Source organism: Aricia agestis, chromosome 14 (genome assembly GCF_905147365.1).
Source record: "Aricia agestis chromosome 14, ilAriAges1.1, whole genome shotgun sequence".
Lineage (NCBI taxonomy): Eukaryota > Metazoa > Arthropoda > Insecta > Lepidoptera > Lycaenidae > Aricia > Aricia agestis.
Genome location: NC_056419.1, coordinates 6,802,794 through 6,819,806, shown reverse-complemented (window position 1 = coordinate 6,819,806; position 17,013 = coordinate 6,802,794). Strand labels below are relative to the sequence as shown.

Sequence of the window (17,013 nt, the reverse complement as noted above, 5' to 3'; positions counted from 1 at the left end):
TAATTATATACAGCAATACATCGGCAAAGCGGCGCTAACCTAGGTAAAGTGAGGGGTTTGTTGATTAACGCAAGTTAGAATCATAGCTTCCTTAGTACAATACTACGCATATCACTGTAACTCAAGTCTAAAGCAGGCTTAAGAATGCAAAATGCAACTTCCAAAGCTTAAGCCCGGCCGCACATTGTACGACATTTCTTATCAGAAACAGTTGAACGTCCGCGCTGTCTCTTACATTTTGTACTGAGCCGAGTGAGCTCGAACTCGCCGGAAGGATATTTCGGATAGTGTGCGGGGTGGCGGCCGGCGGAATTCAAATGTTACTGATCTGAATTCGGACAATGTGCGGCCGGGCTTAAAGGTTTATGAAACTATAATTCAATATCCAACACAATATTCTTAACTTGTTTCTCTTTCAACTTTATGGAATAAATAAAAGAAATGCCAAACATTTCTTCTACTTATTCTAAGAGAAAAAAATGTAGAATACCAAGTTACCTGAAATAAACTATCCTTAAATACCAACATTCAGATATTACATTTGACTAATTATTATCTGAAAGTTGGTAATGGATATTTTTTATACATTCATTATAAGCCATTCATGTTACTTGGGCAAGTCTAACTAACTCCTCACTTCAAACACATATGTCATGACAAACTTACACTCTAATAACTCTACCTAACCTAATAAACTAACATATTCTTTATATTATTCATCTATCATGATAACAAATAACATACAAATATCACATTATGAAATGTTTAAAGACCATACATCACTAAACTGAAAACATAAGCCTTAGAACTTAGCGTACCCTCAAAATAAAACGCAAGGAACATAAAAAATAAAAAAAATCGATTGACTACGAATAGGAAAAGTCCACCTTGTAAAGAGATCCATACGTCAAACCCTAGTCCAAGATTGCATTGACGCCTATTTATATCTCCTACTAGATTGTATTTTCAATTACTGATCTTGATTTTTGAGTTTTTTGCGAAACAAAAATACCGAAACTACACTTTATTGTACAAAAGATGATCTTTACGATAATTCAGAGGCAAAATAAAAGTGATTTATACGAAACTTGAATCGTTTGTCATAGCCAGAATGATAAACACTAGAAAAAATACACCAACTAAAACACAATCTCTAAAATGGAAAAAAAGTTAAAAATATTATCGCTATGTTTAAAATTATATAACGACAAGGACTGTATATTATATGCATTTAACATGTTTAGGTTTGTTGAGGACTAAACTAAGACATGTATTTAAGTACACCTAAATATTGGAAGGCACTAACACCTAGTCTACTATAGAATTTCTGTACACAACACCGAATTTGTATGCAATATTTTGTACAAATTCATATTTTTTTCGTCTCTAACATTATCAGGACAAAAGGCATTATACTTCTTTATAACCTGCAGCCTTAGCATGGCCTACAGTATAAATGCGACAGAATAGAAACACTGACAGGTTTTATGAACAAAAATTTCATATTTTGTCAATCTGTAACTTTCTCTGCTCTACTGTAAAAATACCTTTTTTTGGTGGACATGCTAAGCGTGCAGACACCATTTAAGGATTTGGTTTTAACATAAGAATAAGAGCTGCTGTTAAAAGGTAAGCTAGTAAGCTGTAAAAATATCTCCAGGATATTTAAGTGCTTTAAAAAAATTTAAATAACATAAACTCCTAATGCAAATATTACTTTAAGGGCCTGTTTAACCACTTTCTGATAAGAGCCTAATAGGCTATTCACAACTTTTTTGACAGATTCTCCATACTTGATCTGTCGAGTTAATTGGTGGATAGCCTTATCAGGAAGTGGTGAAACAGGTCCTAAATGTGTATGAAACCTTTACAACAGTTTTGAGATGAAATTAGAGTACTTTGTATGTTTTCACGTTACTGATAAAGGAAATTTTAATAATAAACCTTTTCAAGTCATAGTTTCAGTTCATATTAAACTGGTTTAATGATTAATAGTTTGTTGGTTCTCTACTCCATAATCAGTTAGGCAAAAATGTATGACAGGAAAGATTGGCCCGACTTACTGTAAGATTTGACTTCTATACTCTTATTAAATCTACTTAAAAGTAGCATATATTCTTTTGACATTGAATGAAAATGTACAAAAAAAATCAGAAAAAAAGAAACTTCTAATACTGAAGTATAGTCACATTGAACTAAGTATATTAATGATGAAAAGTAAAGTCTTTTTAAACTTAAGTAAATTATTATGCCATAATAGAACTTACATTGATTTCATACTCTTTTGGACTTTTTATCATTATACAACATCGAAAAATTGATTTTAACCTCATTAAATACGCATTGCCTCGATAGATATATTTCTTCACATCTAGATTCCTAATATTACTCTCGACTAGCCAAAATCTATGTAAATATACACTTACCACTTCATAAGTATGTGAAGTTATCAAAACTTGGTTTGTATTTAACTATCTAAGATAAATGCAATTATCATCAATCCAAATACAAAAATCTATGCTTTATATCTGTCGTAAACTTTTTGTATGTTCTCAATATTATGTATGTGAGATTCAGTTTATTGGTGTATATTGGTGTTATTCGTAGTGTATTATGCGTGGTGCAAAACTTAGGTGCTGTAGTGCCTACGGTTCTTAATTTTCGATACTAAGTTGCAAATCTTGAGAGCGGGTCCAAGTTTCAGTCCCATGTACTTCATCATCATATCGGAATTGAGCAGCAGCAACGCTTTTCCGTCTATTTCCTGCAAAATAAAATAAAATTAGCAATGAGTTTATTGGTAATCAAATATGGCTTTTATTTATAAAGTAACTGTGATCTTCTGTATTAATCCTCTTTTCAGTTACTTAAATATTATATTATACCCACCAAATCTATACTAATATTATAATTGGGAAGAGTTTGTTTGTTTGTTTGAACGCGCTAATCTCAGGAACTACTGGTCCGATTTGAAAAATTATTTCAGTGCTAGATAGCCCATTTATTGAGAAAGGCTATAGGCTATATTTTATCACGCCAATATTAATAAGTGCTAAGAAATAGAGAAAAGTGTGAAAAAACGAGGGAAATTATTTGAAAGGGCTTATTTGAACGCGCTAATCTCAGGAACTACTATACCGATTTGAAAAATTATAGGAGCGAAGAAATAGAGGAAAATGTGAAAAAAACGGGGGAAATTATATGAAATTGCTTATTATCTTAAGAACTACTGGAGCAATTTTTATGCTATTTGGCAAACATGAAGAATAGACCACGTGAAGGGACATAGGCTATTTTTTGCTGCAAAATGTACGGTTGCGTGAAATTCCTAAATTACGCAAGCGAAGCCGTGCAGAACATCTATATATAATAAAATCGTAGGAAAGTCAATTCTGTATATTGAATATTTTTGTACAATAAATAATACTTGGGATGTGATCTACTATGCTAACGCGGACGAAGTCGCGGGCAACAGCTAGTTGATATAATGATAAAATATATAATACATTATACCTACATATAATCATATATTTCACGACTAATTAATTATTGACACAGTCCGACCATTACGTGGGAGAGCCATGCTTCGGCACGAATGGGCCGGCTCGACCGGAGAAATACCACGGGCTCACAGAAAACCGACGTGAAACAGTGCTTGTGCTGTGTTTCGCCGAGTGAGTGAGTTTACCGGAGGCCCAATCCCCTATTCTCTTCCCTACCCTCCCCTACCCTATTCCCTCTTAAAAGGCCGGCAACGCACCTGCAGCTCTTCTGATGTTGCGAGTGTCCATGGGCGACGGTAGTTGCTTTCCATCAGGTGACCCGTTTTCTCGTTTGCCCCCTTATTTTATTTAAAAAAACCTCATGGCCTAGGTCCCACATCTGCCTATGCATCAACTTCTCTGATGGTACAATTACGACTTTAGTATTCACTCACATGTTTCCTAAACAGATCAGCGTGTGCGGCTAGCGCGGTGTCCGCGGCCGCTATGAAGCCGATCACGTCCTCCACCGACCAGTCCGCGGGGGCCGCAGCGGGCGGGGGCGGCGGCGCGCTCGTGGTGGACGATGCCACCTCCGGAGAAGATACTCGGGCTAACTTGGTAGACGGCTCGGCTTTCGGTGGTTCCGTGTCCTAGAATGTTCAGCGTGTGTGTTTAAAATTTGATTAGGTAAATTAGATTTTTAATGGCAGAATGTGGCGAAACAGTATCACACACAAAATAACAATGTAGTAGGTCCTTACATATGAGATTGGTGTTTTGTTGTACAGGCCACTTTGATCTCAAATATCTCCTCTTTGGTAAAGAATTCCAAATTCATATATTCATTTATTTGGTACATTTGAGTTTTCAAAAAAGTCATTCATTTATTTTTTTCTTGATTATGTTTTCTTTGGAGTCGTTAATATCGCACAATGGGAAAATTAAAATACCACTTTATTTACGAATACGAGTTCTACCGTGGCACGTGTTCTGCAGTAATAGCTCGAAGAATTAACAATGTGGAGGCAAAAGAAAACACGGTATGGTTTTGGTTCCAATGAATTCAGTGAAGCAAACCAGAAAACACGCGTCGACTGCTGCGTTACATTGCTCAACCGACATAATAATGAAGGGATTTTAAATTGGATCATTACTTGTGATGAAAAATGATCCATTTTTCGATAATCGGAAGCGTTCGTCGCAATGGCTGTCCCCTGGAGAATCAGCCAAATTCTGCTCCAAATTCTGCCCTAAGCGAAAACTGACTCAGAAAAAGTTACTTGTGAGTGTTTAGTGGACTAGTGCCGTTGTCATTCACTACAGCTTTCTAAAATCTGGCCAAACGGTTTTGGCAGATATCTATTGTCAGCAACTGCAAACCATGATGGAAGAACTAGCTGCTAAACAACCAAGACTGGTCAATCGCTCTAGGCCACTGCTGCTTCAGGACAACGCTAGACCACACACTGCACAACAGACGACCGCAAAACTGGAGGAGCTGCAATTGGAATGTCTGCGACATCCACCATACTCTCCGGACCTTGCACCAACAGATTACCATTTTTTTCGGAATTTGGATAACTTTTTTTTCATTAACTGATGTGGGACTTGGGAGTCCAAACCGCATTCAAAGAATTTATTGACTCTCGTCCCTCCATTATTTTTTTTTTAGTAAAGGGATTAACGAACTACCCTTAAGATGGCAAAAATGCAATAACAATGGTACATATACTTTGATTAATTAAATATCTCATACAAAAAAAATCTACTTTATATTCCTCCCATACAAAATGCCAATTTCATAATGTAAGGACTTACTCAAGAGCAAGTTACTTGTCAGTTGAACGTAAATAACTTTATTTTTAAGCATTGAACCCATTAAAAATAATGAGAGTCTAGAAGATCTTATTAACCTTTTGATTTGCTTATTATATCTTTCTGGTAAAACCCTGTTACTGTTAAAGACAATGAATATAATATTATTATAGTTTTACTTATTAAATTTGAATTTTGAGAATAAATGAAATAAAGTGGACACTTACATTCTGTGGTCTCTTCAAAGCTGATGTGGAGTCGGAGGTGGACTCTCCACACAGGGTGCATGGTCTACCGGCAGCTTCTCCGGAGTCTATTTCTATCATGCGCGGGCATCCCACGCCCGTACATAGCAGTTTCAGCCAATTCTTCAATTCATTCTTTGTTAATTCTGAGGGTACTTTCACAGCATAGCTTTTGTTTCCAGCTGTCACCTGAAATTGTAATGGTTAAAGTTCTTACTAGATTGCACAATTATTATAAAATTAATGATCAGCATCAAGTCAGTTATTTTAATAAATTAACATAGTAGACTCAGTTAGGGAATTTGTGTACTGTTTATCTTAAAACTGTCACATACTTTATCTTTGTACTAGAAATACCAAGTTTACTAAACTAAATGGAAGGCAAACAATAATATTATTACATAAAATGTATTAAATATAAACATACCTGTACATTAGTTATGTTTGAATAGCTACTGGAAGCGTTTAGGACTGCCCTGGTCAACTTCTGTGCATCAGGGTGCACACTGATCAATTCCTTAACAAGAGCCTCCGCTGCACCTGCAAATCCAATGCCCGTTATCGAGTTAGGCATAGCACTGTGCCCACCATTGCAGCTGCTCCGTATTATCAAGCTGACGTTAGCTGCCTGAGTAGCTGTGTTCGTGCCATTTGTAGTTCCAGTTCCTGTTGCCCCACCTTCAGGCAAAGCTGGGTTAGGTATTCCACTTGGGCGCATCTTGAATCTAAAAAAAAAAAATAGAAATGCATGTAAACATTGTACTTTAATTAAATTAACAATAGGAGATTAAGTAATCAACACACAATATAATCACAAACATTGAATAGTTCACACTGTGACTGCTGAAACTTGTATAGTCACTACTATATCCAACATCACCATTCAACAGATTCACATAGACAGACCCAATCGTAAGAGAAACTAATAAAAAACTACAGATTTAAAACAAGGTGTTAAGATGTTACATAATAAATAAATAAAACCTGTGGACTGAACATCTTGTAACCTAAAAATCTGGTTGCTATGTTAATTTAAGCATGACACACTCTATAATAAATTGATTGACATAATGAAGATCTTAATTGACTGACCCATGAGTGTTCAACAGCTGAACGGAGAAAACTGGCTGCTTGACTAAATGTGGTATTATTATATTGTGATAATATTATGTCTTAACCCGTCAAGCCACATAAGCTCACCGGTGAGCGAGACACAATAGAATAACAATAGATTTCCAAGAATCCACAATCAAAGGATTAACAAACACCTTATTTAAATATTCAATAGTTGGAAAACTTTGTTAAATAAACAGATAAAGGACACAAATGAAAGATTTGGTGAAAGAAATTCTAATAAAATATTTAGGGAAAAGAATTTTGATTAAATATTGAATGTTATCCAGTTTGAAACAAGATATTCGTTGAAATTTGTTCAAATGTGTCTCTAGAAACTAAGTTATATTTAATTTGCTAAGGTTGAAAAAGCTGGATCTGGTTACTCTTACACCAAGCCCAGGGATAGTATTACACTATCATAGAGTATCATGGATGAAATCACATTAATTTATCATTAAATATAATAATAATTATCATGTCTATGTTACATAATTGCATAATGTCAGGGTTAGATGTTTATTAGATAATTTTCTCAAATAAAACAAAAAATAAACTATTTATATGCACTTAGTACTAACCTGGATGGTGTAATAGCACTCTTCTGACCAGGTGGCTGCAGAGGATGACCAGCTCTGGCACACCAGCCCACAGGGAATATGTCTCTCGAGTCATATTTACACCAGTAGTCAAATGCACCTCTCCATCCATCGAAGGTTACATGAATCTGGTCATTTTTAACCGCACCCACTGTTGCACAGCAAATAAGTTGCGGATTCTTCTTATCTACCGCTTCCAGCTTTTGGCCGACAGTAAATAAATTAGTTTTAGGAGTCGGCGGTTCGGCCTGAAATACCTTAGCAGGAGCCATCTCCGCTCCGTTCAGAGTTTTGAGCAAAAACATAGGCCAGCTACTTGCATTCATACGGAATCCCAGAGGTGGTTGCAACATGTCATTGTTTTTCTCGCAATGACCAATGGGATGAATGTCTCCAGCATCAACGAGTCGCCAGAAATCGTTTTTATTGTCACTACCATCGAGTCTTAGCCTCAATCGAGGCCCCAGGACTCCGACTACAGTTGCAATACAAGTGGATGTCAGGTTTCTTGGATCTAGTGCTTCTAATTTCATGTTTACCTTAAAATCGTTAACTGGTGGAGCCGGGGCTTGCTTGAAGCATTCCTGAGGTGCCGCGGTGCTATTAGTTTCTTTCATGTACTCGGTCCAATCGAAAGCTTGATAAGGATCGTAGTAGGAAGCGGTTGAATTATTATTAGTATTAGTTTCTGAGCCATTAGGTCCATTTCCGGACTGCGGAGATGAGGTGCGTTTGTCTTTAGTCCTCTGGTACTTCTCCAAACAATAGGTTGAACAGAAGTTTTTGTTAGGCGGAGCATTTGCACGTATGACATTATCACAATTGAGACAAGCACCTTTGCTATACGCTTGTCGGAATTCCGACAAGCAAGTCTCGGAACAAAACTCCTTTTTGCCATTTTCTGTCGGCAAAACATATTTGAGAGGCGTTTTACTTTCAGCACACCACGTACAAGTGCGTTTTGGAGGTCTTCCAGGTCCACGTAATTTGCCGGGAGCATGCCCCGAAGAGCCAACTGTGTTATTTGACATCTTTTCCAGGCGAAATCTCTTTAACATTATTGTAAATCGATTAACGATATCCTCTTCACATTTTTTCCTATTAACGTAAAGAGCTTGGTAGTATTATTACGGCAGAACTTTCGCACAAATATAAACAACGTCAGAAACTATTTATGACGCCATTTCAGCAGCCATGTTATTTTCAATCTTTTTTTTTTAATTTGTCATAGCATAACATGCATAATGGGGTGAACATGAGCATGACTAGTGATTGGACACTGGACAGTACTAGTCTTTGGACAGAGCACAAAAACACAATATTTATAAAAATCAGGCGTTCTATTACTTCAAAAACAGGCAGTTTTTAAAGCAATATTTTCGGTAAAAACTGAATGGTAGGTAAAACACAGTCACAGATAGAATTTAAAAAAAAATATTAATTATAGGATGATTAAAGGGCCCATTCACGGCAGGACTGCACGGCAGTCCTGCAGTGAATGGGCCTCACTGATTGGTTCACACTCGGTGTTTCCGGCCGGCAACACCGAGTGTGAACCAATCAGTGAGGCCCATTCAATGCAGGACTGCCATGCAGTCCTGCCGTGAATGGGCCCTTTTATAGGCGACCTAACAAAAATTATTGTGAACCTACACAGACCTAACGTAGACCTATCGATTAAGGTCATTTTGATTTTAAAAATCCTTCGATGGTGTTTTAAATTTGTGCAGGTGTGTACTGTGCTGTGAATTGTGATACTGCGATTCGGCCTATTACACAATCAATATTATCACGGAATCGTGATAATATTGGTTGTTTTCTTTTCTTAAATCTCAACCAGACAGTGCGACGGCCGAAGATAGACACTTCTAGATTTTCTATCTTCTAAAATCTGTGGGTTCCCCAATCCCCATTCCCCACCGATCTGAAATTCGCATTCGGCATCGCTGACACATATTGGTTGTGTTTCTGAAAAATTGTCAAGTTGAAGGTCTAGTAAAAGTCAAAAAAAGTAGTCAGTAAAGTCAACGAGTCAAGTCAGTTGTTTTAGTAAAGTGGTAGACCCTTTACTAAAACTTTCGATGGAGTTTTGGAGGGAACACAAAATGGCACGTTTCTTGAAGTTGTATCACTCGCTCACACTTGTGCACGACATCGAATATTTAATGGTTAATATTCTACCAACATTACACATTAAAAACTGAAATAACACAATTTTAGGAAAATAATGAAAATTGTATTTTCCCGCCATTTATAAATTATAATACTTGACACTAGCTATGGTTATATAGCCGAAGTGCCATAATAAGAAGAAGAAGAAGTAATATTTGTCAATTAGACATATTTTGTGATTTGACGTTGCCTGTTCACTGTTGTCACTTGTCACCAGTCACTTGCCAATATTCAAAATTTCTAGGTTATCTTTCTGATGTTATTTTATATATTTTTTCTTAAAATTGAAAAAAGTAACAAATTTCATGTTAACTCGTGTTATTGCTAGAAGTTTATCTACAAGTATGACTACAAAACTTTATCAAAATGCTGAAATAGCGGAGAAACGGGTTGTAGAGTTAAGACATAAGGTTACTTATCAAAAGCATTACTTTCTTATACTATAATTATTATGACTACCTTTACTCGAACAATTTTTTTTATCTTTATCCGATAAAATATAATCGTTAAATCTGCTTATTACTTCCTGCGCTCCTATTGCAAAATATTTTTTTTTTTGTTCTATGACAGCACAAAGACCACTTAAATCTATTTATATATTTTAGTAAAAATAAATTATTTTATATGAATTATGCAAATTGTTCTTGTTATTTTAGCTAGAAGAAATAAAGAAAGTTAAAATAGAAGAAAAAATTAGAGAACTAACCAATGAAAACAAAATACTTCTCGCTAAAGTAGAAAAAGCAAAAGCTGATTTAATTAAGCAAGAAGTGTTGAATGGCAAAAAGCAATATCCCTTGCCTAGCAAGAGTAGTTCAAATGTACCTATTCAAACCACCAATACACCTATAGAAGTTCCTACAGAACAAGCACCAAAAAAAGCTAAAAAAGAAAAGGAACCAGCTAAGAAAAATAAGGAACCTGCGGCAGCTGTTGATTCAGTTGTGGATGTCAGGAAATTAGATCTCCGAATTGGTAAAATCATAGAAATTAATAAACATCCAGATGCAGATTCCCTGTATGTTGAGAAAATTGATTGCGGTGAAGAAAACCCTAGAACTGTTGTGTCTGGACTTGTAAATCATGTGCCAATTGATGAAATGAGAGACAGAATTGTCATGGTACTTTGTAACTTGAAACCAGTTAAGGTGAGATAATTTTTTTTTAAATAAAAATTTATAGTTTTTAATTTTTGTTGCAGGTGTCCAAGCTAATTCCTAATTTTTAAACCACTGATATTTTTGCATAAATACGATTATCACTATACCTATATTATGATTACAAGCTCAAGCCTCCTTATTTTTTTTTTATTTCTTAATATACAACTAATATAAGCAACTTGCTTATATTAGTTGTATATAAGCGAGTTGCTTATATTAGTTGCATATGTGTGAGAGATACTTTATAGTTGAGTTTTTACAGATGCGAGGTGTCACATCCGAGGCAATGGTTATGTGTGCATCCTCACCTGAGAAGGTAGAAGTTCTGATCCCACCACAGGGAGCAGCTCCCGGTGACCTTGTCTCATGTGAAGGATACCCACGAGAGCCAGAACCACAGCTCAACCCTAAAAAGAAAATTTTCGAAACCTGTGCCCCTGACCTGAAAACAAACGATGATCGGGTTGCATGTTACAAGGACAGCCCGCTCGTAGTTCTAGGCAAAGGACCCATCATTGCACCAACACTTAAATGTGTACATGTAAAATAAGTAAATATATTTATGCTAGAGAAATTTGGAGCTTTGTATTGATCACCAATTCTAATCATTTTAATAGTTATGAAATTATTTATAATGAAAATAAAACAACAAGTAAAGCAATGTCAACAATATATTATATTTGTAATTACTTATAATCTCTACATTTAACAATTTACTATTAGTAAGTTGTCACCTAATTCAAAGTTAGAAAAATAGATAGATGTGATAAAGTAACTTTAAACATCAACATTTACGAGTAACTTGGCTTTTAGCATACACTGTAAATATTGTATACACAGGAAACTGTATTAAAAATATCTGTGTTTAACACTTACAACAGTGGCTTAGAAAACAGCCTACCAGAAAAATTGGTTACATGAAGATATTACATAAATATTTTCTCGACTAGCACAAGTGCACTGTGCAAGAATAATATATTTTATTGTAAAAATATATCTTCAACATTTTTTTACATCTTAGACGACATGTTTTTACAAATGGTTGGCTTTGTGAAATATTTTTTCTAATAGTGATTAAAGCATTGAGGTTTGTCACATGATACTACTGAATAAAGCAGAACAATTTGGAATGAGCCAAGTAATTTTATAAAGACCAAAGCTTTTTTGAAAGGGTCTTTACAATTTTTAAATCATCTATTCACTTTCGGTCTTTATCACAAAAACGCCAATTTTTCTATCTGCTATGAATATTATGCTTCTCTACAATATGAAATAAAATATATGAGACAAAAATAACATATTTTAACACACAATAACTACTAATTGATGACAATAGTATTATGGTGTAAGATACACTGCATTACTTGTATTCTCTAAGTCACATGATTTGTAGTTGATGAAGAAATGTTTCCAAAATTACTGTATGTCCTTATAATTTAACTAACACATTCGAGTGTCGAAATGTTGTACACATTACGTTATATTTACTAATATCTATTAATGATATGATACACAATGACAAATGTTCAATAGATATGTCCATATTAGATGTCTCTTGTAATGTTGTTAATTTGTTTACTAGAAGTGCAATTTTTAAATCTATATCAATAATACCTATTAAGTTTTTGAATATTTATTTATTAGTTAAATATCCTTAATTTTAAAATTTTAATAAACAAAAATTCTTTAAAAATTATTAAGTAAAAATTATAACTTTACCCATTTGATGAAATTTGAAGAAGACCTAATGAATTAGCACTATATTTGATTGAATGCAGTTTTTTAAATACCTACCATAATATGTTGTTGCATCGTGTATTGGTATCTCGAATGAAAATACCCTAATTACAATATTTTCAATTCCATGACATTTTCATATTATAAATATTAAATACTTTTATGCACTTACAAGATATATTAAACAGTTCAGTTAGAAACTTGAGGGTTGAAATATGGGTATCACTTAAGATTTTCGTTAAATATAGGGGTTTAGTCACTGAATCTAAAAGTGAGCAATATTAGAAAGATAGAATTAGACAGCCCGTGTGGGATACAATTTTGAAAAAAAACATCCATGACTAGAATATGACTTTAAAGTTTTTTGATTAATTAGACAAAAATGAACACTGTTTGAGCGAAAGCATCTACATAATATATCTTCTGGGCCCTGGACAAATCTTTTTGGTATGCAAGTTCTATTTTTCTAGGTTTTATATTTCTGGTTATAACGGAATAAAATCCAAGATCTCTTACCAAACTATAAAAATTATTCCAAAAAATCATAATCATAAGTACACAAGCCAATTAAAATACATTGTTATATTTGATGAACTTCAAAAATTTGTTTTATGACTTACATATTAATATACATTTCATTATACAAATTGAATATTGACTAAATTACATCTTTGGTAATAAAGATACAGAATAATATTAATACACAAAATACCAGATATACATTACGGTAATATTTTATAATCTGTTTAACAACATTACATAGTATTTAAGAATAATGTTACAGTAATTTGAAAATATTAGGCATAAAGGTTTATGTTTAAAATGCATATATTTAAATTCATGTTATCAAAGAATTCTATTTAAACTGAGGTAGAAGTGGTGTACTCTAAGAAATGTCATTTGAAAAGCAATCCTAAAACAATACACTCAAAACATTACTCACACACAGAAACTAAAAGTATATCTACGTAGTCAAGTGCGAGATGCCAATATTATTTGTAAGAAGTGTGACAAGGATGCAGGCCTATGACATTCGGTCATACCGAACGCAAGCGTAACTCCCCGAAAGATCAAACGCCCGCAAGTACTGACTGCAAAAAAGTCAACTCACTACAAATTAAGATTTTTTTTTGTTATTAAGTTTATTGTTTTTTATAACAATATAAATTAAACTTAAACTACAACTTACAATTAACTGATATTTAATAGTACCTGCAAAGGGCGTGCGCGGGTGAGGTCAGTGTGAAGCGGGAGGGTGGTCGAATGCATTGTATAGGTATATAATATTATGTTACCGTTAGAATGCGGAATACGTTAATGCTCAAATTAACTAGGTAATCTGCAGATTTCCTGATTCCACCCGGTAAAGTGTGAAATTTAAATCAAAAAAGCAAATTTTTGTATTTTACCTAGTTAGTTTGCATAATAACGAATGGAACATCATTGAATTGCAGAAGACAGTGAACTAAACCACTACCTAGCTACCACACACGCTACGGTCTACCGGAAAGGTCACCTGCAGGTATGCCTGCGCAGGTGTCATTCGAAAGAATTGATTCTCGATTTTGCGCTGGTCGAATGCGCAAGTCCAAGCAACTGCACAGGTCTATTCCCACACACATTCCGATTTACTTGCGCAGGCATACCTGCACAGGTAGACCTCTCCGGTAGACCGTTGCGTGTATGGCTGACATTAGACTGTTTTTAATTGTTTATTATTGGTTTTTTTCTAGTCGATCTGTTACATTTTATCAGTGCAGTAATATTTTAGTTACTTAAATTTTAATATTTTATTCCTTTGTTCAGGTCCTAAAAATTAAATTCAATAATCCCTATACCTACAACTAAATAACGTTATTTATTCAAACATGAACCTGATTTATGCAATTTACCGTATGCATGGTCAGTAGTCTTCAGATTACCTAGATATTCTGCAGATTATCTAGTAATGTAAGAATATAATCAATTTTTTGCACTTTAAATGACTCACCCAGATAATCTGCAGAATACCGCGATAATCTGCACTCTAACTGGCTTACGCAAATTAACGGTAACATATCCATACATACATACATACATACATACATACATAGCCTCTGAGACACATAACCCTTACTTTTTCTTTGCTGTAGTCAGGTAAAAATTATTCATCTATTGTGAACAACTATGATAGTTACCTGTGAAAGGTAATCCCTGAAGATTTATTTTATTTATTTGTATATTTTTTACAAAATCTTACAACACAAGATAGCATTTTGCCCTTTGATTACATTTAGTACCTATCTGAAAATAAAACTAAGCTTGTTTTCAAAATTTCTTTGCTAACCGTACACACTCGCATACGACCGTCGCGTACAGCGTGCCAGTGAACACTGACTGCAATGGTGTGAATTAGCTCTATTGGAACGGCGGAACATTTGGTGCGTATGCCATGTCTACATCAGTTTAAATAGAAGTCTTTGGTTATAATGCATTGTTGAAGATGCGATTTAGAAAAATAAATATTATTATTATTAAAGAGATAGTGTACAATCGGAATTCACAGTGGTTGGCAAGCAAAATAACTTATTGTTACAATATTTATTCTCAAAAGTGCATTCTATGATTTTTTAAGTTCCAAAATTTTTTTTACGTCATGTTGAGGATAAAAAGTCTTGAGTTTTTAATTTACAAACCCTTTCCTACTTTAGTATTTAAACTTTCACATTGGTTATATAATTAAAACTTACTTTATAGCTTTATTATTAAAAAATAATTTGGGTAAGTATTGAAAAATAATAAACTCTACATTATAATATAACATTTTGTGCGACCGAGCGGTGCCCTGTCCTATTTTCATGAGGTAAAATTTTTTGTGCACATATAAAAATATACTTTGTGTCGTTTAACAATATTGTATTAAAAATATGACTTTCATTATGATTAAATTTTATAATCCTTTGAATAATTACACACGTTTACATATTTAAGCGAAACATAATATTACCCACTTATTTTATGTTTTATTTTCTTAATTTAGCCTAGTTATTTTAACATAAATGTTTTGTTTCTTAAATTTTTATTTTACTAATTGTAAATATCCTGGAATTATAGAACCAAATATTAATAAAATTAATAAGAATTTCATAATATTATATAATGATATTATGACGACATACAAATATACTCTTAATAATTTATCAAGCATGATTATAGGCCATTTTATTCACCTAAATTATAACTATGTCTTACGTTCGAGCCCAAAATCGTAAATTTTCATAAATATTCTAGCATTATAAAATAAGCTAATGCAATGTTTGACTTAATTTTGGGCCTCACAAACTAATAAACACTCATAACATCTATCTTATATTAGAAATATACTTTCAAACAATACTTGATTGGAATTTTATTTCATGTGGCCCTATGAAATGCTAGATTTAATTAATTTTGACACGGTATTGAAAACATGTGATCAATTAATTGCAAATTCTTTAAAAATGAGAACACTAAAAAACTGAAATATTTCTCAAATAGTAAATACTAACTGGAATCAATTTTGGTTTTTAAACGTGAACCATATCTTAAAATTATTTTGGTGGGGTTGATTTGTTTTGAGAATGTGTTATTTAGCAATCGACCACAAGTTACATACATTTAAAAGTCCCATATTTAATATAAATGGTATAAAAATAGAACGATTTCATGGGTGGAGTATAATATATTATATACAACGGAGCAATGTTCATGTAATACTGTAAAAAATAAAGCTTCAAAACACATGACCACTACCTACCTTTCTAGCAATTGCACAATAGTAAAATCAATTCGTAGGCATAATGGCACAGATAGACTTAGATTAGGACTTACGAGCACACTTAAACAACTCAACTTTAAAAAAAACCTATAAAAATGCGAATAACTTTACCAGCAATAATTTATAGATGGCGCTAGTGATAAAATCACTCGGTGGGCGTAGCACTGGCTTTATAAATGCGTAAAAGTCATTATTTGTTATAAAAATACACTAAAGTACACAACTTTTCAATTATATTTTTAAGTTGGCAACATTATGTTTAATAGTGTGTTATTATATAAAAAAATAAGTAATAATAGTCAAATATGTCAAGTGCACCCGTAAGTTAATAAATCTTAGAAATAAAATCGTCCCGGAAGACAATAATTATAGAAAAACTATAATAATTCCTATCATAGAAAAATTATATACGATAGAAATATGGAATGTCTTAACATTAGCGATTAAATAATTGCGTTAGTCGAAATAATTTGTAAAATAGGAGAGTCACAAGAACACCTTAGTACCTAGAAATACTTGTTGACATTACTGGATAGTTCCAGACGGAAAGACAACACTCACAAACTAAATAGGATAGTTTTAGGCTTACTATCGATGCCTACGGTTAGGCGCGTAGAGGTTACACAGTTTTGCCAACATAATAATAGCAAACTTCGGAATCAACTAGAAAACCACAAGTCTATATCCGCAAAAAGGCAAGATAAACGACTCGGCTATTGTTTTTCTCCAAATTTTCACCTTACGGCGAATCAAGACCATTACTTAGGCCCGTACAATAAACCGTTCTCGTACTCCTACTCAAAACCAATCTTGGCTGATACGCTCTTAGCACAATAGACATAACTAAACCAGTAGTTCGACTGCAAAGAAACGGACAGGTTTCAATATCTG

The 17,013-nt window shown here is 33.7% G+C and overlaps 2 protein-coding genes across 2 annotated transcripts; one reads left to right on the top strand and one right to left on the bottom strand.

Annotated features, from left to right (window-relative positions):
• Positions 1-1,810: 1,810 nt before the first annotated feature.
• LOC121733879 (polycomb protein Scm) lies at positions 1,811-8,478 on the bottom strand. The gene is made up of 5 exons (XM_042124280.1): positions 7,240-8,478; positions 5,973-6,270; positions 5,528-5,734; positions 3,938-4,135; positions 1,811-2,764 (listed from the first exon to the last, which is right to left on the bottom strand). The coding sequence occupies exons 1-5, from the start codon at positions 8,313-8,315 to the stop codon at positions 2,630-2,632; spliced, it is 1,914 nt and encodes a 637-aa protein (XP_041980214.1). The 5' UTR covers positions 8,316-8,478; the 3' UTR covers positions 1,811-2,629.
• Positions 8,479-9,656: 1,178 nt separating this feature from the next.
• Positions 9,657-11,467, top strand: LOC121733883 (aminoacyl tRNA synthase complex-interacting multifunctional protein 1). Its single transcript, XM_042124284.1, has 3 exons — positions 9,657-9,839; positions 10,086-10,577; positions 10,852-11,467. Exons 1-3 carry the CDS (start codon positions 9,735-9,737, stop codon positions 11,137-11,139), a joined length of 885 nt encoding a protein of 294 aa, XP_041980218.1. The 5' UTR covers positions 9,657-9,734; the 3' UTR covers positions 11,140-11,467.
• The last annotated feature ends 5,546 nt before the right edge of the window (positions 11,468-17,013 follow it).